Source organism: Erinaceus europaeus, chromosome 3 (genome assembly GCF_950295315.1).
Source record: "Erinaceus europaeus chromosome 3, mEriEur2.1, whole genome shotgun sequence".
Lineage (NCBI taxonomy): Eukaryota > Metazoa > Chordata > Mammalia > Eulipotyphla > Erinaceidae > Erinaceus > Erinaceus europaeus.
In genome coordinates this window covers 154,763,613-154,789,825 of record NC_080164.1, presented here as the reverse complement: position 1 = coordinate 154,789,825, position 26,213 = coordinate 154,763,613, and the positions used below count along the sequence as shown (strand labels likewise).

General features: G+C 39.3%; 1 protein-coding gene across 4 annotated transcripts in view; it reads left to right on the top strand.

Moving 5' to 3' along the window:
- Window positions 1-26,213, top strand: part of UBE2K (ubiquitin conjugating enzyme E2 K) — a 51,278-nt gene that overhangs the window by 11,198 nt on the left and 13,867 nt on the right. Inside the window, exons 2-4 of one of the 4 annotated variants that reach the window (XM_007526984.3) lie at window positions 13,353-13,446; window positions 20,725-20,783; window positions 25,640-25,722. The exons of 1 other annotated variant lie outside the window; for it this stretch is intronic. In XM_007526984.3, the coding sequence (XP_007527046.1) occupies window positions 13,353-13,446; window positions 20,725-20,783; window positions 25,640-25,722 (236 nt within the window). The remainder of the gene's footprint in view (window positions 1-13,352; window positions 13,447-20,724; window positions 20,784-25,639; window positions 25,723-26,213) is intronic. 2 more of the 4 variants (XM_016189958.2, XM_060188156.1) reach the window with 2 other exon arrangements.

Sequence of the window (26,213 nt, the reverse complement as noted above, 5' to 3'; positions counted from 1 at the left end):
TTTTTTTTTGCCTCCAGGGTTATTGCTGGGGCTGGGAATTCACTGCTCCTGGAGGCTGTTTTTTTCCCTTTTGTTGCCCAGGTTGTATTATTGTTGTTATGGTTATTATTGTTATTGATGTCATTGTTGTTGAATAGGACAGAGAGAAATCGGGGCGGGGGGCAGAGAGGAGGAGAGAAAGACACCTGCAGACCTGCTTCACCACTTGTGAAGCGACCCCCCTGCAGGTAGGTGGGGGGCTGGGGGCTTGAACTGGGATCCCTGCTCCAGTCCTTGTGCTTCGTGCCATGTGCACTTAACCGGCTGCGCTACCACCCGACCCCCTCTACTACACCTTTGAAAGTGCTTTCTGAGAATTTTTTTAATTTCTTTATTGGGGAATTAATGTTTTACATTCACCAGTAGTGAGAATTTTTTTAAAAAGAAGTCTTATTTAGTTACATTTTTCCCCCCTCATGCAAGGTACAGCCATAACATCATCTTAGTTTATGGAGGTTACTTTTTTATTTTTGCTAAGCACATTGCTCCTCAGTTTAAAAATTATGGTTTCATTAGTAAGGAGAAAGGAAGTTGGTTAGGCAAGTGTGCCACATGGGAGTGAGAAAGGGACAGGAATAAATTTAGCAATATCCTTTGGGACACCTTTCTGGGTAACAATCATGTATTGTAGTAAGTTATGGGTTAGAGTTGAATAGGCTGGAGAAAAGTGAAAATAGGATATGCTTTAAAGAGACTAGAACTTTTTGATTGTGCAGTGGAAAATGAAGAGCTAGAAAGATAATCTAGGTTTTTGTCTGAGGTGGAAAGAGTGGATGTCTATGGAGACCAAGATTTTTACTTTGTTTTTGTTAGGTTTTAAGGGGATAATAACAATCAGTTGATTATAGGAATTTGAGGTCAGAACTGGAGAGGTTACTAGGCATAATGAATATATAGTGTGCTTGAAATAGGGATTGGCAGCCAGGCAGATGGCGATAGGATAAACTGTTCGTAGTAAGTATGATGGAGTCCTGAGCTTGGTCCCCTGCATTTTATATGCCAGAATGATACTCTTGTCTCACCTCCCCTCCTACCTTTCACCTCCCATCTCACACTCATAAATAAATAAATTAAAAAAATTAAACATATATTGGGTGATTTAATTATAGGAGAAGTTGGTAGGAAAGAAGTCATATGTTTGAAGTTGAATTGAAGCTAACAAAAGATTAGTGAAAATGGATGATACAGTGATATATTAGGAAAACTTGAACAGCATGGTATCAGTTAACAAGACAGTTTCTGGGAGAAATCACCTTTCTTATGGTACTGAATGGGACGTAAGAGCAGTGAATTAAATTTGTATTGTGGTGATCATTGATGATCTTGACTGGAATCTTTTCATTGGAATAATGAAAGTGAGTATCTTGAGTGGAATGAATTGTTAAGAGAAAGGCAAGAAACTGACCATTATTCTTTTTTTGACTTAGAGAAAGAGAATCAGAGTATCACTCTGGCAGATGTGATTCTGGGAATTACATTGGACTTAATGACTAAGTCCAGTGCTCTGCCCATGGTGCCACACATGGGCCACTGGTCAGTTCACCTTCCCTTCCTCCTTCCCTCCTCTCTCTCTCTCTCCTTTTTTTTTTTTTTTAAGATTTTATTTACTTACTGAGAGATAAAGAACCAGACATCACTCTGGTATATGTGCTGCTGGGGATCTCACACTTGAGAGTCTAATGCTTTATTCACTGCCTCCAGGACCACCCTTTTCTTCCTTCTTACCTTCTTTCTTACTTCCTACCAGAGCACTGGCTTATGGTGGTTCCAGGCACTGGACCAGAGACCTCAGAGCCTCCAGTATAAAAGTCCTTTGTATAACCATTATGCTGTCTACTCACCCGCCTGGTCAACTTTTTTAAATGGAATTTTACTTTGATGAGAGGGAAACTGGAGAAGAATGTGAATTCAGGTGACTTTTTAAAAATTCTGATAGAGGGGCTGGGCAGTAGTGAAGCTGGTTAAGTGCACGTGGCTTGAAGCACAAGGATTAGCTTAGGGATCCCAGTTCCAGCCTCCAGCTCAGCAACTGCAGAGGGTCACTTCAAAAGTGGTGAAGCACGCCTGCAGGTGTCTTTCTTTCCCCTTCTCTGTCTTCCCCCATTCTCTTAATTTCTCTCTGTCCTATCCAACAACAGCAGCAATGGCAGTGACAGCAATAAAAATAAGAGCAACGAAGTGGGAAAAACGGCCTCCAGGAGCACTGGATTCGTGGTGCAGACACCAAGCCCCAGAGATAACTGGAGGCAAAAAAAAAAAAAAATTCTGATAGGTGTTAAAATTATGTGTTAAGTTAATGTTGGAAGAAACTGATTATGCTAGAGAAAGGAATAGTTGGTGTAGAGACAATCCTTGAAAAGAATGGAAGGGTAGTATTCCTAGCATAAATAGGATAATTGATCTTTAGTAGGATCTGGGCAATATTAAGCTTTCAGTTGGGCTTTGTGATCTGCACTAATCATGAGACCAATTAATGTATGGTTTCCATCCCAGAAGTACAGCTTGGAGCAGACACAAGAAGGTTTTTGTTGTTAATTGGAAAACAGGTTAGTTAGCATTGGGTCTTTGCCTTTTGAGTACTGTAAAGGAAGAAAATACCAGGGTGTCAGGAATGTTTGAGAGATTATAGTGACTATCCATGTAGTCTTAACTGGTTAGGAAGAAAAGTGACTACTTTAGAGGTAATTAAGAGTGAGGGAAAGGGGGAGTCGGGCATTAGCGCAGCAGGTTAAGCGCAGGTTGGTGCAAAGTACAAAGACCGGCGTAATAATCTGGGTTCGAGGGAGTCGGGCTACAAGGACCCGCGGAAGGATCCTGGTTTGAGCCCTTGGCTCCCCACCTGCAGGGGGGTCGCTTCACAGATGGTGAAGCAGGTCTGCAGGTGTCTTTCTCTCTTCCTCTCTGTCTCCCCCTCCTCTCTCCATTTCTTTCTGTCCTATTCAACAACAATAGTAACTACAACAATAAAAAGAAACAAGGGCAACAAAAGGGAGGGAGGGAATAAATAAATTAAAAAAAAAAAGAATCTGGGTGGGTTCGAGCCCCTGGCTCCCCACCTGCAAGGGAATCGCTTCACAGGCGGGGAATCGTTTCACAGGCGGTGAAGCAGGTCTGCAGGTGTCTTATCTTTTTCCCTCTTCTCTGTTTCTCTCCATCCTGTCCAACAACAACAACATCAATAATAATTACTACAACAATAAAACAAGGGCAACAAAAGGGAATAAATATAAGAAAAAGAAGAGTGAGGGCAGGAGGGCAGTGGCACACCAGGTTAAGCGCACATATTATCAAGTCCAAGGACCTGTTTGAGCCTGCGGCTCCTCACCTACAGTGTGTATGTGTGTGTGGGGGTGTTACTTCAGGTGAAGTGGTGAAGCAGGTCTGCAGGTGTCTTATCTTTCTCTCATCCTCTCTATCTTCCTCATCTCTCAATATCTCTGTCCTATGCAATAAAATGGGGGGAAGAAGTCTCCAGAAGCAGTTGACTCTTAGTGCAGGCCATAAACCTGGATGCAAAAAAAAAAAAAATGAGGGAAGGGTAACAATGTTTCAGTGATGCCAGCCAATAGTTAACATCGTTGTATTAAAGAAGTTGGGACTCAGACACTTCAAATGAATTTTGGAGGTGTAAGTTATGGTGATAATAAAATCAAGGATATGATGACCATGAGCTATAAGAACTTAGATATGTTTATTTATATATATATATATATATAGAGAGAGAGAGAGAGAGAGAATATTTTCTCCTTGCTCTTCCTTAAGAATATAAAAATAAACACATCATATATATATATATAATATAGCTAATATTAAGATCCAGGTGATTATAACTACTTTGTTGCTAGTGCTTACATTTTAAATCTGCATAAATTAGGTTACTGTTAGCAAGGACTCAAGTTTAAGTCCCTAGTCTTCATCTGCAGAGCTGACACTTCAGGAGGAGGGAAGCAATGTTGTAAGTGTCTTTCTCCCTGTCAGCCTGTTTCCCCTGTTTCTCTGTCAAAAAAGGGGGAGGGGCTGTGGGATAGTGTACCTAGTTGGGGCACGAGAGTTGAAGCAGTGTGCCAGTGTCTACAGCTCTACTCCCGTACCCCCCAATTTCTCTATCAGAGAGGAAGAAAAGATTTTAGACAAATGTACAAGATGGCAAAACTAAGTGAAAACCTCTCATTAATCACAGAGAACTATTGATATTAATATCCTTTTGTCTTCCTTTATTTAAAAAAAATAATTTTTTGTTGCCATCAGGGTTATTGCTTGGGCTTGAAATCTGCACAAATGAATCTACTGCTCTTGGTGAACATTTTTTTCCTTTTCCATTTTTCTTTCATTTGATAGACAAAGAAAAATTAAGAGGGTAGAGGAAGAGAAAGGGAGAAACCTGCTTCAGTGTTTGTGAAGCTTCCCACCTGCAGCTGGGGAATAGTGGCTTTTGAACCCTTGTCCTTGTGCTCCCCCTCCTTTTTTTTTTTTCCTCCTCCTTTTACCAAATCAAGATCTTAGCATGCACATCTTCTCCCCCCCGCCCCCCCGGGACTTTTTTGTGCCACCGCTCCTTTTAGTTTCTGAATCCAGGCCTTACCGCATAATAAGCTATGCATCAGGGCTGGGTGGTGGTGCACCTGGTTAAGTGCGCATGTCATGGAGAGCAAGGGCTTGAACTCAGTTTCTTGCTCATGATATTAATGCACACTCAACCAGGCATGCCACCACACAGCTCCTCAAATTTTCCTTTAAAGTATTTAGTGATTAAATAGTACAATTAGTAGTCAGCTCAAGTGGTAGAGGACTTTAGAATCCTATTTATCCCTACCTCTGCATGTACTAGAATAGTAGTCTGACTTTTCTTTCTCATGAAACTTTCTATCTCATGAGATAAAATGAAAGAATCTCTGAAATTTAATATAATACTTTTTAAAATTTCCACCATAGTTATTGCTGGCACTTAGTGCCTGCTTGAATTCACCACTCCTGGCAGCCAGCCAACCTTCTTTTCATTCATTCATGTTTATTTATTTTTAATTTTTAAAATATTTTTATTCCCTTTTGTTGCCCTTGTTGTTTATTGTTGTAGTTATTATTGATGTCGTTATTGTTGGCTAGAACAGAGAGAAATGGAGAGAAGAGGGGGAGAGAAAGACACCTACAGACCCGCTTCACCACCTGTGAAGTGACTCCCCTGCAGGTGGGGAGTCTGGGGCTCGAACTGGGATCCTTATGCCTGTCCTTGTGCTTCGCACCATGTGCACTTAACCCTGAAGCTTTCTTCAATGTGGTATAGGCTGGGCTTCAACCTGGGTTGTGCATGTGTCAAAGTGTACACTATTAAAAAAAATCCTTATACAGTCTAATCAAACAGACCTTGACTCTATCCTTCCTTAAATGTCCAGTGATTTATTTATTGGATACAGAGAGATATTGAGATAAGAAGGGGAGTTAGAAACAGAAATTTGTTTGAGAAGCTTCCCCCTTGCAGGTGTGGATCGGGGTTTGAACTTGGGTCTTTGTGCACTGTAACATGTGCACTCAATAGGGTGTGCCAGCACTGGCTGTCTAATGATAAGTTTTAAAGTACTGACTTATGAGCGTAAGAATAGGACAGAGAGAAATGGAGAGAGGAGGGGAAGAGAGTAAGAAAGACACCTGCAGACTCCCTTATTTATTTTAACAAAAGAAAGAAAGGGTCTGGGTGAGGTACACTAGATTACTACTCAGCTCTGCCTTATGGTGGTACTCGGACCTCAGCCTCAGGTATGAAAGTCTCTTTGCTTAACCAATATGCTATCTCCTTAGTCCCCTCTTTCTTTTTTTTTTTTTACTAGATAGGACAGAGAAATTGAGGGGAAGGGAGAAGGGGAAAGAGGGAGAGAGACCGGCTTCACTATTTGTGAAGCTTCCCTCCCACCCTGCAGGCAGGGAGTGGGGGGCTCAGATCTGTGTCCTGGCCCATGGTAATGTGTCTGCTCTACCAGTTGTGCCACCACCCAGTCCCTACAGTACTTTTTTCCCTTTATTTTTTCTTAAATATTTTATTTATTCCTTTTTGTTGCCCTTGGTTTTTTTTATTGTTGTAGTTGTTTTTGTTGTTACTGATGTCGTTGTTGGATAGGACAGAAAGAAATGGAGTGAGGAGGGAAGACGGGGAGAGAAAGATAGACACCTGCAGACCTGCTTCACCACTTGTGAAGCTACTCCCCTGCAAGTGGGGAGATGGGGGCTCGAACTGGGATTTTCACTCTGGTCCTTGGGCTTTGTGCCATCTGTGCTTAACCCGCTGCACTACCGCCTGACTCCATTTTTTTTTTTTTTTTTTTTTAGATATCCTGGAGTTGTCGAAGTCAGGGCACTGGAATCTCAAGCTTGAGGTTCTGAGTTCCATCTTTGCCGCCCTCCCCCAAATCTTGCATTAATAAATAAATTATTTGATAGCGTGAAATTGAGGAGTGGGAGAGGGAGACATAGAGTACTGCTTCACTGTTCCTGAAGCTTTCCTCCTGCAGGTAGGACCTGGGCCTTGACTCTGGGTCCTTCTTGGCTATAGTGAAAAGCAGTTTTTTGTTTAAGAATTATTATTATTTATTTATTTTTAATTTATTTTAGTGAGAAAGAGTAGATACAGAGGGAAAGATACCATGAGAGAGGAAGAGACCAGAACACTGCTCAGTTCTGGCTTATGGTGGTGCAGGGGATTGAACCTGGGACCTCAGAGCCTCAGGCTTGAAATGCTTTTGCATAACCATTATGCTATCTCCCAGCCCTTAAGAATTATTTTATTCATATGTTTATTTGTTTTTGGAAGACTAATCTGCATTTGCTCCAAATTTGATGACTTATTAAATCTCAGACATTGGTGAAAATTTCCTACAATTGTCTCCTTTGGGTTGAGGCTTTGGGAACAAAATGGAACAACATTCATATTGTTTAGACATGGAGAAGGAAAAAAGCCAAAAAGACTAGATTGTGTGAAGAATCCATCTTAGTATCAGGAGATACAGTGTAATGGTTATGCAAAGAGATTTTCATGCCTGAGGCTTTGAGGTCCTAGGTTCAGTTCCCAGCCCCACCATAAACCAGAGCTGACCAGTGCTCTGGTGTTTGGCCGCCCGCCCGCCCCCCCCCCCCAGTAGTGCACCATGTTAAAGTGCACATAGTGCAAAGTTCAAGAATCTCGGTTCAAGCCCCCAGCTCCCCATCTTCGGGGTTGGGTCGCTTCACAAGTGGTGAAGCAGGTCTGCAGGTGTCTTATCTTTCTCTCCCCCTCTCTGTCTTCCCCTCCTCTCTGTCTTCCCCTCCTCTCTGTTTCTTTCTGTCCTGTCCAAAAACAATAACAGCAACAACAACAGTGGAAAAAAGATGGCCTTGAGGAGCAGTGGATTCGTCGTGCAGGTGCCAAGTCCCAGCGATAACCCTGGAGGAAAATAAAATCAATAAAATATTTAAAAAAAGAGAGAAATAAGGTCTCCAGTTAAAAAAATATATCACCACCACCCCCACTCCACCCTACCCCCTCAAAAAAGTGACTTATCCTCCATGGGAGCCAACCTGTCCAGTCTATCAAAAATCTAGAAAATGTTTATGTTTTTTTTTTTTTTTTTTCACTACATACCATATATATGTCTCCATTGCCTTATTTCCCTTCTTCCAAGTCTCACATCAACCCTGTTTTGGGGGTGTGATGTATCCCAAGCTTCAGAATTTAAATGCATAGAAGGTTGAAATCCTTATTTGGGGGAAAAGTAAGTCACTTAAATTATGAGAAAATGGTGATAGCAGTTGCATTTTTTTTAAAGGAGAGATTAATTTATTTGGATGGGAATTATAACTAAAGCATCAGTCTAGCACATGTGATGCCAGAGATTGAACTTGGGATCTCATGCTCAAGAGTTCAGTGCTTTACAGTAGTACCTCCTGTGCAGTTTCCAACAAGTTGGGTTTGAGAGTCCAATACTTCATCCACTGTGCTACCTCGAGGCTTCTAACAAATTAGGAATAACTGAATTTCACATTAGTATATTAGTGATAAGCAATGCTCCTAAATTTTGGTAGCTGTGATTTGACTAGGAAACAGTTTCTTTTTTTTTTAAAGATGCTTTTAAAAATATTTTTATTCATTTATTATTTGATAGAGAAAGATTGAGATAAGAGGTATGGGCGGAGGGTAGATAGCATAGTAGTTATGCAAGCAGACTCATGCCTGAGGTCCCAAAGTCCTAGGTTCAATCCACCACCACCACCACCACCACCACCACCACCACCACCACCACCACCACCACCACAAGCCAGAGCTGAATAGTGATCTGGTTTAAAAAAAAAAAAAAAGCCAGAGAAGAGAAGGGGGAGAGAGAGAGAGGGAGAGCCCTGCAGCCCTGCTTCACCACTTGTGAAGCTTTCTCCCTGCAGGTGGGGGCTGAGGGCTTGAACCTGGGTCCTTGTACACTGTAACATGTTCGCTAAATCAGGTGTGCCACCACCCAGCCCCAACATACAGTTTCTGTGTGGCATTATGTATAACTTTAGAGATTATTTAAAATTACATTTTTTCAAGTCCCCCCAACATCGTATGTGGTTGTTGCTTTTTAAAATATTTATTTATTTATTTACCAGAGCTCTGCTCAGCTCTGGTTTATGGTGGTGCTGGGGATTGAAACTGGAACTTTGGAGTCTCTTTGCATAACCATTATGCTATTTACCTCTGCCTGTTGCTTTTTCAATATAAAATATTTTCTTTATTTTGTTGGATAGATACAGAAATTGAGAGGAGAGAAAGATAACCTGTCTTATTTACCACCTGTAAAACTTCCCCTTGGAGGTGGGGACTTGGGGCTTGAACCTGGGACCTTGTGCATTGTCGCATGTATACTCAACCTGGTCTGCCACCGTCGGATCCCTCTCTGGTTATTACTATTATAATTCCTAATTGACAGGATGAAATAGAACGACTGTATAACTTAGAGTTATTTTGTAATTTGTAAACAGCAGTATACATTATACTTGGTGCTTACAATCAAAATTTTTCAAGTTTGGTTTTAGTCTTTCAAGTTTTTTTTCCAGTAGAGTGTATGCTCCAAGTCGGCAGGGACTAAAATTTATTTGATAACACTTAGACTGCTTGGCATATATTAAATCCCAGTTTATTTGAAATGATGATGCTTTCAGTCCACCTACAAATTTGGCTTTGGAAAACTGTTAAGCTTGCTTTAAATTTTACACTTTTTTAAATAAATCAATGTTTATTTAACACATTCAAACTAGGCCTACATTGTATGCTATTTGGTATGCTTTGTTATATCTTAATAAAATAGTTTATTTTAAAATTGCTCATTGGAGTTGTAGCTTCTGTCCTTTTGAGTGTTAGAAATACATTGGAACCACAAGAGATTATCAGGAAAAACAAGGCTACTAGAGGTCCTGCTATATATTTAGCTATGTTGGGACAAAAAGGGTAGAAAAGTAACTTTGCAGCTGTTCTTACAAAACTGTAGGTTAGTGATAACACTATTCATTGAGGTTCACAAAAGGCTCAGTCTCCCTGGACGATGTTATTTATTTTTAGAAATTTCATTTCAGACTGGAAACAATTGCAATAACTCTTATAGAGAAATTTTGATTAGGGGAAATGTTCTGTCCAAGAGACTCCTTTAATTCTGAGATAGAGATAGATATTCTCATTTTATAATAATGAAGTTGAGAATTAGATGTTTAGGGGCATAGCTGAATTAATTTCACAAGAAAGCAGCAGAACTAGGATTCAACTCACTTAAGACTCCAAAGCCCATTTCTAGAACCCTGTCATTTTTTGCCATTTTCCATGCTTTCTTACAGTTAGTGTCTGTTCAGCAGGAAGTTTAAGTTTCTTAGAGGAGTAAGGAATTAAAGTTTGGGGTTGTGAATAAACTGGATATTTGAATTAAATTTTATAGGTGTAAAGGATAATGATGTGGCCAGTTGGTGGCACACCTGGCTAAGTGGACAAACCCAGGTTTAAGGATGTAAGTGTCTCTCTGTCTCTTTCTCTCTCCTCAATTTCTCTGTCTCTGTCCAATAATAAATAAATGAAAACAATTTTTTAAAAAGATAATTATGTGGTGGAAAATTACTGTGAAAAAAATATTTAGCTTTCAAATTTCTACCTACACCACCCCCCCCCCCCCACACACACACACAAGCACACGGCACACCAGAGCACGGTTCAGTTCTTATGGTGGTGCTAAGAATTGAACCTATGACCTTTGGAGCCTTAAGCATGAAGGTTTTGTTTGTTTTTGCATAACCATTATGCTGTCTTCCCAACATCTAATTTCCTTCTCATTATCTTCATTTAAAGATCTTACTGTAGACTTTAGAGTGCTCTTTATAATGTAATTCACCATAGTGATTATATTTTCTTGAGCTGATTTAGTAAATTTTTGTTATACTAGTAATAGTATTTCTCAAGAATGAAAAAAGTGGGAGTCGGGCGGTAGCACAGCTAAGTGCAGGTGGCTCGAAGCGCAAGGACTGGTAGAAGGATCCAGGTTCAAGCCCCTAGCTCCCCACCTGCAGGGGAGTCGCTTCACAGGCGGTGAAGCAGGTTTGCAGGTGGTCACAATAACAATAACAGTAATAGTAATAATAGCAACAAGGGCAATAAAAAATGGGGGGGGGTAACCTCCAGGAGCAGTGGATTCGGATTGCACTGAGTCCTAGCAATAACCCTGGAGGCAAAAAAAAAAAAAAGAATGAAAAAAGTACCCATTTTCTTTTGAATTATAATTGGGGTAATGACAGGTATAAAATTATTCACTTAGCTTATTTTTTCCCTTTTGTTGCCCTTGTTTTATTGTTGTTATCTTGATGTCGTTGTTGGGTAGGACAGAGAGAAATGGAGAGAGGAGGGGAAGACAGAGAGGGGGAAAGACACCTACAGACCTGCTTCACCGCCTGTGAAGCGAATCCCCTGCAGGTGGGGAGCCATGGGCTTGAACAGGGATCCTTAGGCCGGTCCTTGTGCTTTGCACCATGTGCGATTAACCTGCTGGGCTACCGCCGACTCCCTTACTTAGCTTTTTATTAACTGAACAGTTAGGACAGTTTATGAGGCAGCTTTTCTAACTTACACTTCTGTTGCCTCCTATCTGTTTATTTGTCTCCAGGGCTATCACTGGGGCTTGGTGCCTGCACCATGAATCCACTGCTCCTAGAGGCCATCTTTTCCCATTTTTGTTACCCTTATTGTTATTGTTACTGCTGTTATTGCTGTTGGAAAGGACAGAAAGAAATCGAGAGAGGAGGGGAAGACTGAGGGGGAGAGAAAGATGGCGAAGCAGGTCCTCCTGCTTCACCGCCAGTGTAGTGACCACCTGCAAGTGGTTGGCAGGGCTTGAACCTGGATTCTTGCACCATGTGCACTTAACTGGCTGCGCCACTGCCAGGCCCCCAGAACTTGTCTTTAGAAGTATGATATTTTAGGGCTTTTTTTTTTTGTTTGCTTGTTTGTTTGTTTTTGATATAGAGAATTTAGCTCTGGCTTTTGATAGTGCTACTGATTGAACCTGGGGTGGAGTTTCAGAGCCTCAGGCATGAGAGATATTTGCATAACCCATTATACTGTCTCCCCCATCCCTTTCTTTCTTTCTTTCTTTTTTTAAGTATTTTATTTATTTTATTTTTGAGAGAGATGCAGAAACACCAGAGCAGTGCTCAGTTCTGGCTTATGGTGGTGCAGGGGATTGAACCTGGGACTTTGGAGCCTCAGGCATGAGAGTTTCTTTGCATAACCTTTATGCTATCTACCCCGCCCACTTCTTTTTTTTTAAGGCAGTATTACAGTAACAAAACTTCAAAAGCATTGTGGATTTGCAAGATCTAGTTACTCTGGTTCTGTTCTACATATCGTAGGGAGAGAAATGAAAATGGTGTAGTTACACTTGTAAGCTTCTTAAATTGTTATGATGTCTCTGGTTTCATTTCAGCATTAGTCATACTGGACATATATCAGTAGTTATTGTTACTATTACTAGAATTGTACATTTCATCCTCTATTACACGTCAAAAGGAGGGTGATAATGATTTTCTTAGGACACAGGGAAAAGTTTTCCATTATTGCTTATTTAGAATTAGGTATATTGATAAAAATGTAAAATTTAATTGGGTTCTGTCAAAGCTTCAGTGCTCTAAAGTGGGGAGAAGAAAAAGGTTAAAAGAAATGAATTCTTCCAAGATTGGGTTGTAAGTTACGTGTTGTTCCTGCACTTAAATTCTGTACTGTTAAAACTACTTTGTGGAAAGCTGTTTTGTGTATAAAAAGTAAAAATGGTATCTTTTGGGCAGAAAGCCAAAGACCCTAAATGATGCCCTGTTCCATATAGTAAGCAGGTTTAGAAAGTGAGTTCAAAAATGAACACTTATTCTTGAAATCAATCCTTACAAAAATGAAAACATAATTTTTTACTAAAGATTTATGTATCCTTAAATTGAGAAAGCTGAAAAATTCATTGTACTAGAGATTAGGCCAGTAAAGAACTAGGTAAGTATACATTTGAAAATATAAGTGAAAACTCTTTTGCATAAAGCTGCTTTTGAAGGTAAATATATAAGGAGAGTTGACTCAAATAAGATTACAATTTACTCTGAGAATGAATTATCACAGATTGTGAGATATTCAAATTGTATTATGCATATGAAAGTGCAATGTGCAGAATAAAGATAAAATATTTTTGATTAGTTGCAATTGAAATAAACTAAATAGAAAAACAAATTGACGAGGTGTTAGAAGATTATAGTGAGGCAGTTATCTTTCATGAATTTTCATAGAAAAATTATAATGATTGTAACTTGCTGTTCTAGTATGAATGGTTTAATATTTCAGTTAAACTAAATATTTGCACTTGTGGTTAGTTGAAGGTATAGAACCTTTTTTCTTCTTTTTTTGTAACCATTAATTTTCCATTTATTATGTGGGTAGAATCACTGCAACTTTATTATGCCACTATTTATCCACAGGTGAATAGATTTATCACTTCAGATCTAATATGAAGAGTTAACAATAAATGTATATTGTTTTTCTTTTAGTATTCCTATGAAGTTAACAGACCATTGTACTGTTGGTCAGACTGGTGTTGTTTTATTAAAACCATGGAAGTTAAAAGTTATTTGTTTTTGTTTTAATTATACTTTAACATGGCTGAATCCCTGAAAGGGACAAACTTGTTTTTATTAGAGTAGACAGTCAAGCTTGTGAAAGTAGGGCATCAAACATTTTATAGGCAATATTTAAAAATTGGCTTTTCCCCCAATGATATAACTAACATTTATTTTCTGTTTATTTTTTAAAGACAAGCAAAAATCAAATTAAAGTAGATCTTGTAGATGAGAATTTTACAGAATTAAGAGGAGAAATAGCAGGACCTCCAGACACACCATATGAAGGCAAGTACATTTTTGTGTATTAAAATATTGTGCATATTAAACTTGACTGAAACATTAAATCAGAATAATCTTGATCTTAGGATCAAAGAAGTTAAGTAACTTGTCAGAGGGCAAACATCTAAGTGGCATTGCTGGAATTTGATTCCTAATAGCCTTAATTTCAAAACCTATGTTTCTAATCATCATTCTGCTTAAGTAAATAAGTATTGACTGAACATCAAAAGTTGTGAAATGAACATCTACCCAAAATTTTTGAGAAAATTTCAATATTCTTGGAACATTTTTATTCACATTTTAAAAAATACCCCAGAATTTTTTTTAGCATATTATACCAAATCTTAAATGATGTTTATTTTGTTTCATTTCATATGAGCCATATAAAAAGTATTTTTATGAGAGTGAGAGGGACTAGAGCATCACATAGTCTCTGCTATATATAGTGCCAGGGACTGAATTTAGAACCTCATGCATGAAGTCCTTTTGTTTTTCATCATCTCTGGGGCTTCACAGCTGTGAGGGTGGGGTGAATAAGATAACAGCACTAAAGCTTCCTTCTAAAGTGGAGGTCAAGCTTAAATCTAGGCTGTGCACTAAGGATCCTATCTAATTAATCTATTATTATTTTTTATTGCCACCAGGGTTATTGCTGGGCTCAGGGCTGTCACTACAAATCCAGTGCTTCTCCAGCTCCCCACCCCCCACGTTTTTATTATATAGGACCGAGAAATTGAGAGAGGACAGTGTTGCCCAGGTTCAATCTCTCTTAGCATCATAAACCAGAGCTGAGCAGTGCTCTGGTTAAAAAAAAGTGTGTGTGTGTGTGTGTGTGGGGGGGGTGTCCAGTGGTAGCACAGCGGGCTAGCACAGTGGGTTAAGCACATACGGTGCAAATTGCAAGGACCAGCATAAGGATCTGATTCGATCCCTTGCTCCCCACATGCAGCGGCGTCACTTCACAGGTGGTGAGCCAGGTATCTGTCTTTCTTTCCTCTTCTCTGTGTTCCCAGTTCTCTGTCTTGTCCAACAATGACATCAATAATAATAACTACAACAACAATAAAACAAGGGCAATAAAAGGGGGAGAAAAGCAAATTTTATAAAAGCTTAAGAAAGAGGGAGAGGCACTTGCAGTCCTGCTTTACCACTTGCAAAGCTTTCCTCCAAGGGACCAAAGGCTCAAACCCAGGTGTCCTTGCACTCAACCAGGTATGCCACCACCCCGGCCCATTCTTAGCTATCTTACAGGTAGTGAAATACTAGCTTCTTGATATAAATATTCTTAGTGATTTATTTATTTATTTATTTATGAGAAAAATCGTGGAAAGAACCAGACATCATTCTGGTACATGTGCTGTGGGGGATTGAACTCAGGACCTCATGCTTGAGAGTCCAATGCCTTATTCACTATGCCATTTCCCGGACTGCATAAATATTCTTGAATTGCAATTTTAAGCTACTTATATGTGTTTTAAAAGTCATTGTGTTTGAGCTCCCGGCTCCCCACCTACAGGAGAGTCGTTTCACAAGTGGTGAAACAGGTCTGCAGATGTCTATCTTTCTCTCCCCCTCTCTGTCTTCCCCTCTCCTCTCCAGTAATAACTACAACAGTAAAACAACAAGGGCAACAAAAGGGAATAAATATTTTTTTTTAAGTCATTAGGTAGGGCTGGGGATATAGCATAATGGTTATTGAAAAAGCCTTTCATACCTGAGGCACCAAAGATCCCAGGTTCAATCCCCATCACCACCACAAACCAGAGCTGAGCAGTGCTCTGGTAAAAATACAGAAAGAAATACTGTGTAATACCCTTATCCTCAGCCAGTTGAAATTTATAAACAAAGTATCTTCCCTTTCATCTTTCTTTCTTTTTTTTCTTAATCAGAGCTCAAACCCAGCTTTTGCTTATAGTGGTGCCTAGGATTGGGCCTGGGACTTCTGGTGCCTCAGGCATGAAAGTCTGTTGGCTATAGGTGCTGGTATCTCTTAGGGTGGCAAGGTACCTTCTGACTAAATTAGATAGAATATTTGATACCATTTTAGCAATACTTAATAAAAGTAGTTTTTTTTTTTTTTTTTTTTAATACCGGAACACTGCTCAGCTCTGTTTTATGATGGTGCAGGGGATTGAACCTGGGACTTGGGAGCCTCAGTCATGAGGGTCTCTTTGCATAATCATCATGCTATCTACCCCCATCCAAAGTAGATTAATTTTTAAAAAAACAAGTATAATATGTACTTATAGGCTAGGCTATAAATATAACACCTTTCTATTAATTAGAAAAAGATGGTTCATTTAAAATACCTATTCTCTTGCTACCAATATTAGTTTTGATGGGCTTTTGTGGATATATATTTGAAATTGATTAAAGTTTAAATAGCATTCTTTTTATTACAGAACTGTTGGGGAAGTGGCATAGAATGTGAAAGCATGAGTTCCTGAATTCAATCCCCAGCATCCCATGTGCCATAGTGATACTCTGGCTTCTCTTCCCAACCCCATATTGTGTTAATAATAAGAACATAAAGCCTTTGTTTTTGCCTCCAGGGTTATTGCTGGGGCACAGTGTCTGCACTATAAATCCACTGTTCATGGAGGCAATTTTCCCATTTTTTTGCCCTGGATTTTGTTATCCTTGCCATTGCTGCTGCTGTTAATGGATAGGACAGAGAAATTGAGAGAGATGGAGAAGACGGGGAAAGAAAGACACCTGCAGAACTGTTTCACTTGTGGGGAGCTGGGAGCTCAAATCAGGATCCTTGTGCCAGTCCTTGTGCTTCGCACCATGTGTGCTTAACCTGCAAAGCTACCACCTGGCTCCCCACAAAACCTTTTATAAAAAACTAGTGGAATGACCCAAGTGGTGGCACAGTAGGTGAATGGAGTGTTGGACTCTTATGCTTGAGTTCCTTAGTTCCTTCTTAGGAACTATATGCCAGAGTGATGCTCTCGCTCTGTCTCCCTCTCCCTCTTACCTTCTCGCTAGCAGGTAAATTTTTAAAAATGAAAACAAAACAAACAACAAAAAATGAGAGGTTACTCGTTTTGACCTTCCATTCCATCTTGTTTTCCTTTCTCTTCTTGTCTCTGGGATTTTTACTGGGGCTCGGTGCTTGCACAACAAATCTCTCCTGGCAGCCCCATCTCACCCTTTTTTATTATCTATGACAAATTGAAAGGGAAGGGGCAAAATAGAGAAAGACAGACACCTGCAGACCTGCCTCACTGGTTGTGGAGCTTCCCTGTAGATGGGTGTGAGGGCTTAAACCCAGGTCCTCGTACATGGTACTATGTGAGTTCAACCATTTATATACCACTGCCAGTGATGAATTGTTTTTAAGATTTTAAGATTTCATTTATTAATGAGAGATAAATGGAGAGAGAAAAATAGAAACAGACATTACTCTGGTACTTGTGCTGCCAGGGATCAACTTGGGACCTCATGTTTGAAAATCTAGCACTGTATCTACTGCAGCACATCCTAGACTACAGGGCATGAATTGTTGATAATTTTTTTAAAAGATTTTATTTATTCGGGGGTCGGGCGGTGGCGCAGTGGGTTAAGCGCATGTGGTGCAAAGTGCAAGGACAGGCGTAAGGATCCCTGTTTGAGCCCCCGGCTCCCCACCTGCAGGGGAGTCGCTTCACAGGCGGTGAAGCAGGTCTGCAGGTGTCTATCTTTCCCTCCCCCTTCCTGTCTTCCCCATCTCTCTCCATTTCTCTCTGTCCTATCCAACAACGAATAGGGTCAACAATGGCAATAATAATAACCACAATGAGGCTTCAACAAGGGCAACAAAAGGGGGAAAAAATGGCCTCCAGGAGCGGTGGATTCATGGTGCAGGCACCGAGCCCAGCAAGAACCCTGGAGGGAAGAAAAAAAAAAGATTTTATTTATTCATATGAGAGAGAGAGAGAGAGAGAGAGAGCGTGCAAACATGAACCAGAGCATTGCTATGACATACAGGATGCTGGGGATTGGACTTGGGACCTCATGCTTTCAAGTTCAGCACCCTAATTAGAGTTAAACCTCCTGTGGCCTGAACTGACTTCCTTCTTCACTCTTAATTTTTTTTTTAAAATTTCTTTGTTTTGTATACAGATAAATAGACAGGGAAGGGGGAAGAGAGACACCTACCACAATTTCACCACTCAAGTCCCCTTCCCCCCCCCCCCCCCCCCGAGTGGGGACCAGTGTCTTAAACCTATGTTCTTGTGTATAATGTGCCTGCTCAACCAGGTGTGCCACTACCCAGCCACAGGACCTTGAACTTTTAATATTTTAAGAGATATTAGTAAAATATTTCAAAGAATTATTGCAAGACCTTGCTAATTTTCAAATTTTTCAGTACTTAGGCAAAAGTTACATGTGTGACATCAAACTGTTTATAATATCATTAAATAGTGTGTTGATATTATATAGTGTTAAGAACAATCAAATTGAGGGAGTCAGGTGTAGTATAGCGAGTTGAGTGCATGTGGCGCAAGGACTGGAATGAAGACCCTGGCTCCAGCCCCCGGCTCCCCACCTGCAGGGGGGTCACTTCACAAGTGGTGAAGCAAGTCTGCAGTTGTCTTTCTCTCCCTCTTTCTGTCTTCCTGTCCTCTCTCCATTTCTCTCTGCCGTATCCAGCAACAAGGGCAACAGAAATGGGGGAAAATAGCCTCCAGGAGCAGTGGATTGATAGTGCAGACAATGAACCCCAGCAATAACCCTGGAGGCAAAAAAAATAGTCAAATTGAAAAGAAAGATACTTTTGGGAAAAATGACTTGCACACTACTTTGTTCTTTTTTCTTTTTTTCTTTTTATCAAAACACTGCCCATCTCTGGCTTATGGTGGTACTGGGGATTGAATTTAGGACCTTGGAACCTCAGACATGGGAGGCTGTTTGCATTACCACTATGCTATCTCCCCAGCCCATTGCTTAATTTTCTTCTTTTAAATTTAATAGCTCGGTGGTAAAGGAATAGTTTAAGTCCTGAACCTTTTTTCTTAGGACTTCATAAAAGATAAGGGATCACCATTTTTTTTTTAAATAATCTTATCTCTCCCTCATCTTCCCTTTGGATTAAGTTATAATTAGGCATTATAGGTTTTTAAGGAAGTTTCCTTAGGTGAATTAGTCTGATAGATCCACTGCATCATCTCTTGGTCGTGTATATGAAACAATGCTATGGCTGCTGTGCAGTGGCTATATTTTAATAGACCAGGGACATCAATCAGCGTGGGAGTAGAAATAGAATTCGTTGGACCGTAGGGCTCACTCAACTTTACTTTTTATCTCTGGGTTTTCATCCAGTTTGTAAGATTGTTTTCATCCTTCAAAAAGGAAGACGAATGATTTGTAAAGGCAGTAATAAAAAAATTAGTCATAATGAATGTAAAGCCTTAAGAAAAAGAATATAATGTGTATGCTTAACCAGGTGCACCACCGCCCAGGCCCCAAGAAAAAGAATATATTTATTATTCATTGCAAATTTATTAAACCTGTGTTTGAAGCTAGCATTTATCACTGAACTTTAAACAGTTGTCTATACATAAAATTTCATCAGCTACTCTTTTTTTAAAACCTGCTTTGTTTTGCTTTTTTTTTTAATCTTGATATCTTTGTTATTATTTAATTTATTGGGTAGAAACAGCAAGAAATTGAGAAGGAAGGGGGGATAGGGAGACAGACACCTGCAGCCCTGCTTTGATTACTTATTATTATTATTATTATTACCAGAGTACTGCTTAGCTCTGGGTTATGGTGGTACAGGGGATTAATCCTATAACTTCAGAGTCTAAAGCATGAGAGTCTCTGAATAACCACTATACTATCTACATTGCCCTATTTTCTTTTATGTTTCACTGTTTGTTATGCTCTGTGATTCAAGCATCTAGTTCAACTCATGCATCAGTTACTATGGGATTCCATTATAAAGAATTAATAAAAACAGAAGAACTGGGACATAAAGGTGCTTGAAAAAGTGTTACCAAGTAATTGCTATTTTGATTTTTCTCCCGGGCCAGTCATCTATTCATAACAGTAGAGCCCATGGATTGTGAGAGGATTTACTTCAACATTTGTTGAAGTTAATGCAACTAGTACACTTTTTAAAAATGTTTATTTTACTTTTTATTATGGACATTTAAAGATGTAAACAGGAAGATTTAGTGAAACTTCTTTATATTCTTCAGTCAGCTTCAGTAATTTTATCTCATGACCTTTCTTTGATTCAATCATCCTTTGGTTGTTTTGAAGTAAATCTTAGGCATAATTTCAAATATAAATATTTTAGTTGCAGTTTTATTGACTATAAGTTGGAATAATTTGTATTCTGTGTTGATAGACTATAAATCTTATAATTAGAAGGTTCGTTAGAATTCAAATGCTACGTATGTAGCAGTTTTTCCCTTCAAGACTTTAAATATACTGATTATGGAATACTAGATAAAAAGTAGGGTTTTTGTTTGTTTTAATACTAGTGCACTGCTGCTCTGGTTTATGGTGGTTCTGGGCATTGAATCTGGGACCTCAGAGTTCCTTACATGAAAGTCTTTTTGCATAACCATTATGCTATCTCTCTGTTGCTCAAGATAACTTGAGAACAAAACAGAATATTGCCTTCTTTTTGTCAATGGTTAAAACAACTTTTCTTGTAAAGCTTTATCATATGTGTGTGTGTGTGTGTATATATATATATATTGCCTTTTGTTTTATGCTTCCCTCTTATGTTAAATTTTATTCTTAAGATTTTACTAAGAAATGTTGACACTTAATTTATGACTCATATGTGAAAAGTGAGGATCAGCAAAATTTGACCCTGAGTTTAAGAATTAGATTTTTAAGTTTATGGCATAGTCTTTTATACTTCTTTTCTCTACCTTCTGTGCTTTTATACCTTCCTCCTTTCCTTATTGTTTCTTTCTGTCTTCTCTGTTATTTAGCAGAGCAGGGCAGACTGGAGGAAAAAGAAGAGACCTTTACTACTAATGTGCTCCATTGAAATCTTTGGCAGTGGATTATGTGTTTAAATGTTTCATTTATCTCTAGCCCTGCTGCTCATTAATAAGCTAATATCGTACTGCTACCAACTCGGTTATTAGTATGCTCTAAATAACCTTTAAAAACTAGCCTTTTGATTATTTCCTTTTTGAACTTCAGTGTTAACAATGAATTTATGGTTATTGGCTATAACATAGTATGTAGTTTGAAATTTTTCACCACTATATTTGGCTTCATGTATTTGAGGTACACAGCATTTTTTAACTTTCTGTTTTTTCTATTTTTTAGGAGGAAGATATCAACTAGAAATAAAAATACCAGAAACATATCCATTTAATCCCCCTAAGGTATTGTAAACCTATTTTTATGAATAAACTTCTAAAGTGAATTTCAAAATACTTTTTTTAGGTTTGAGTCCCTGGCTCCCCACCTGCAGGGGTGTCACTTCACAAGCGGTAAAACAGGTCTGCAGGTATCTTTCTCCCCCCCCCCCCCCCCGTGTCTTCCCCTCCTCTCTCCATTTCTCTCTGTCCTATCCAACAGCAATAATAATGACAACAAAAAATAAAACAAGGGCAACAAGAGGGAATAAATAAATATTTTTAAAAATACTTTAAAAAATACATTCCAAGTACTTTTTTGAGTTGTTTACTATATAAATGTAAAAAGTATATAAATTTAATGTGGACAAGATTCCAGGTAATGGTAGATGGTAGCTAGGAACATTGTAGGCTGCGCTCTTTGCAGGACCCATCTTCCTCAAGTGGCAGAATATGTTAACCCAACCTCCCTTTAGAAAATGGGGAGTCCCCACCAGTGGTGACCTACATTGGGGGCAAGGTCCTGTAGAGGCCCACAAGAGGGTCTGCTGTGTTGTTCCTGATGGAGATGACCAGTGACAATTGAGAGAGGGATTTGTTAGAGGTCTAGGCCCAACTTGTCTGTGTGGGAAGTGACTCTCCTGAGGTGACTCTCCTGAGGTGGGGAGCCGGGGTCTTGAGCTGGGATCCTTAACGCCAGTCCTTGTGCTTTGCACCATATGCGCTTAACCCGCTGAGCTACCGCCCGACATGTTTTTCTGTATAAACATTTGTCATGATTTTTCTGACAACCGAGTAGTAAGCAAGCTGTTGAAGATAAAATTACAGGTGATGGTGTGCTAATATAGATAATGTAAGAACTGTTGGCCGCCTTCATTTCAGTTTGGTAGATAATGTCAAGATTTTTTATTTCTTTGTTCCTCAAAGCTAGTGAGTTTTACTCAGATGGTGGTCTATTAAAATTTTTGATTATAAAAATAAGGGATTTGAAGTTATTGGGAGCTGGTGAAATGTTAGAACACAGGACCTCTGAGTGTGAGGTCCTATCTTTTAATTCTTAGCTTCAGAAATGTCACAGCAATACTGTTTCTCTTACTTGTTCTCCTTTATAAATAAAATTATTTTATTTTTTCCCTTTTGTTGCCCTTGTTTTATTATTGTTGTTATTGATGTCATCGTTGTTGGATAGGACAGAGAAATGGAGAGAGGAGGGGAAGGCAGAGAGAGGGAGAGAAAGATAGACACCTGCATATCTGCTTCACCACTGTGAAGCAGCTCCCCTGCAGATGGGGAGCTTGGGGCTCGAACCGGAATCCTTAGGCTGGTCTTTGCACTTCATACCATGTGTGCTTAACCTGCTTTACCGCCTGACTCCCATAAATATTTTTTTTAAGTGTTTGCTTTTTCTTAACATTTATTTACTTATAACAGAAGTAGAGCATCATAGGCACATGAGATGTTGGGGATCAGACTTGGAACCTCATGCATAAAAGTTTGGTGCTCTACCCAGTGTTACCTCCCCAACTGCATTTATTAATTTACATATTTGACTCTGGGAAAGTAACTATGTAAATTGAATGTGTCTGTCCTCTAAAGTTGCATATGCACATGTAGCTGAGTCACCTCCTTGGCCTAAATAAAAAAGAAATTATTCTCAGAGTGAAAGAGATAGAATGTACTGCTCCACCATCAATGGAATTTTCCCCTTCTTAGTTCTGTCCACTACTCTCCCATACCTGTTTTGTAACCAGTAAAATATGACTCAAGTCCGTTAAAAACATCATTGTATTGTCTACTTATGCTCATTCTCCATCTCTTCCAAGTTCTTCTGAGTTTATATTTTATATTTGTACAATTGCAACATTCTGTGGAAGAAAGCAATTGATATGAATTGGGTATGGAATAGTAATACAAAATTCTGGAATTCAAAGTCAATAATGCTGCTCTCTTGAGTTAATTGAAACGTGGTATGGTTACTTTATATCTAACTCAGGAACATTAAGATGTGAATATTGTAGTTATGTTTGTATGGATAAATGCTGTCTTATTGATCCTCATTATTTTTGCAACCACGACTTCCTGCAATGACAAACTATAGTGATAATAATTGCATCTTCCTTCAGTGTGAGGATCTGTAAATATTGAAGATACTCAAGTAAGCTGATAGTAGCTATACTTTTTAGGGAAGGCCAGGCAAATATAAAAGAGATCGTAGAAGAGTGATCCACATTGGCAGGGTGCTGTAGGGTACTGTGAGGGAGTCAGTAAACGATATGTAGGTTGAAACTTGATGGCTAAGTAGCCTTTAGTGCTAGGAAGAAGGTGTAGAGATATCTTACTGCAATAACAACATATATGAAAGGCCCTCAGGTAAAACTGTGTTTTTGATTGTGGGATGTTGAGCAAGTGCATGTAGAATGGGGTGTGAGACTTGAAGTCAAGTTGCTTCCCATATTCTTTGGCTTTGGGTCTAGGAACATGTCACTGGTTTTGAGGTGACATGAGTATTTTGTCCCCATTCCTCTTTTTTTCTGTTTTCTTACTGTGTGCTTCTAAATTATTTTACCATCCTGGTAGTTGAATTTTCCTCCCTAGCCCATTTACTCTATGCATTTGATGTAACCCTAATGAATGTACTTCCTTCCCCCTTAAAAACAAGAGTGGAGGGGTAGGCTGGGATCACCTTAGAGAATATGGGCTTGTACAAAATGAGTGAGTTGGTTTTATTGAAGTAGGTGAATGGAGACAAGTGGTGTAGGTAAATCATAGTTGAAAGCTGTGAGTGTCTTTCTGGAAATAGTTTAGATTTGGAACATAGTAAATTTTTGTGGAGTACTTAGAACATTACTTTTCATAGTGATCAAAGTTTTAAAGAATTTTGACTTACGGTCCAGGAGCTGGCACAGTGGATAGATAAGGCTTTGGGCTCTTTTGCCTCCTGGGTTATTGCTGGGGCTCAGTGCTTTCACCATGAATCCACTGCTCCTGGAGGCCATTTTTCCCCCTTTTGTTACCCATGTTGTTGTAGCCTTGTTGTGGTTATTACTGTTGATGTCGTTTGTTGTGGATAGGACTGAGAGAAATCGAGAGGAGGGGAAGACAGAGGGGGAGGGAAAGACACCTCCAGACCTACTTCACTACCTGTGAAGCAAGTCCCCTGCAGGTAGGGAGCGGGGGGGCTCAAACTGGGATCCTCATGCCGGTCCATGTGCTTTGCGTGGCCACGTGCGCTTAACCCGTTGCACCACCACCCGACCCCAAGGCTTTGGACTCTTAAGCATGAGGTCCTGAGTTCAGTTCCCGGCAGCACATGTACCAGAGATGTCTGGTTCTTTCTCTCCTATCCTTTCTCATGAATAAATAAAATCTTTAAAAAAAATTCAACTCATAACTATCCTATTTGAAATGTAGAAACTACTGCTAGTTAACATTCTCAAGAAGCTCATAAGATCATTCACTAAATTTCGCATCATGGAAATCTAACTTTTTTCTTTGCCTCCAGGGTTATCGGTAGGTCTCGGTGCCTGCACTACGAATCTACTGCTCCTGGAGGCTGTTTTTTTCCCCTTCTGTTACCCTTGTTTGTTTGTTTTTTGTTTGTTTTTTATCGTTGTGGTTTTTATTGTTGTTACTGCTGTCTTTGTTGTAGGATAGAACAGAGAAATGGAGAGAGGAGGAGATGGGGAGAGAAAGATAGACACCTGCAGGCCTGCTTTACCACTTGTGAAGCAACCCCCCTGCAAAGTGGCTCGAACTGGGATTTTTACGCAAGTCCTTGCACTTTGAGCCATGTGCGCTTAACCCACTGCACTATTGCCCAACTCCCAATATTTGTAATTCTAAATAAATTGCTCTATGAAAAAAAAGTATTTGCTATCTGTATTTTTATTTTTTTAATTTATTTTTTTACCAGAGCACCGATCAGCTCTGGCTAATGATGGTGCAGGGAATTGAACCTGGGACTTTGGAGACTCAGGCATGAGAGTCTCTTTGTATAACCATTATGCTATCTACCCCTGCCCTATATTTTGATTTTATATACTGTTTGGTTGTTGGAAAAGTCATGATGCAGTTTTTGCATTGAAAGATACATCATGACTTTTCTGACCACCCAGTACTTACTCCATATATGGTTTTCTGACAATTTTGCCTTTTTCATAGCATCTAACATGATACTAGGTAAACTTTAAACACCTATTAATTGTTGGGCTTCCTAAGAGGCAGGGTATTTAAAAGGTTGAAAAAGTGTGTGTCACAATAATAGATACATTTTTTTAAAGGTGGGCGCTTGAACATACACATTACAGTGCACAAAGACTTAAGTTCAAGTCCCAGTCCCTACCTGAGGTGGAGTGTTGGGAAACTTCATAACTGGTGAAGCAGTGTTGCAGATTGATCTGTTTTGGGGACCGGGCTGTGGCTCACTCGGTTAAGCATACATGGTACAAATGCAAGGACCTGGGTTTTAGCCCTTGGCTCCCCTGCTGCAGGGGTAACAGTTCATAAGCAGGTGTTTGTCTGCGGGTGTTTCTCTCTCCCTCCCCTTTCATATTCTCTCTGACCTTCCTATCCAATAAAATGGAAAAAATGGTTGCCAGAAGCAGTGGATTCATAGTGCATGCACTGAGCCCCAGCAGTAAGGCTGGAGGCAAAAAGGAAGAGAGGATGGGATCTCTCTCTCCTCTCAATAATTGAAATACATTTTCAAAAAACAGTGTGTCCCAGGTTACTGGATTTTTTTCCTTCATAAACACATTCCTTTACCTAGGCAAACTTATATAAGTGTGAACTTATTTTTAATCTGGGGATTTCATTTTCTTGTAGTTCAGCTTAAAGAACATATCTTTCATTTGTGTTACTTAAAAATGTTCTTTATATTCTAGGTCCGGTTTATCACTAAAATATGGCATCCTAATATTAGTTCTGTCACAGGGGCTATTTGTTTGGACATCCTGAAAGATCAGTGGTAAGAGATTTTCAGTTCATCTTCTCTCCTGTTACATAAATTTCAAAACTATAAAGTGTTAAATGTATACATGTGATACGTTACATGAAGTCTCTTATGTACATAATTGAAAGTGTGTTATGAATTGACACAGTATTTTAGATGGTGGCTTGTTAGGTAATAGTGGGTGCTAGTTTTACACTTTTCAAAGTATTATTATTTTGGTAAGTTAATTCTTTGTTAGCCCAAGAATTTATTTGTGAAGTAACTAAGGCAAATGACATATCAAAGTTATCAGATCTAACTCGGATGGGATCTGTATTCCATACAATACAGTAAAACTTGTATCATTTGAGCACTGAGGTTACTAACTTCCCAAAAGTCTCTAAAAGTGATCATTTGCATAGCACTGTATTCATATGTTTTGTCTGATTTGACTAAATCTTTTTTTTTTTTTAAAGAACTTACTTATTAGAAATGCTAGGAGGAGGGAGTCTGGCAGTGGCGCAGCG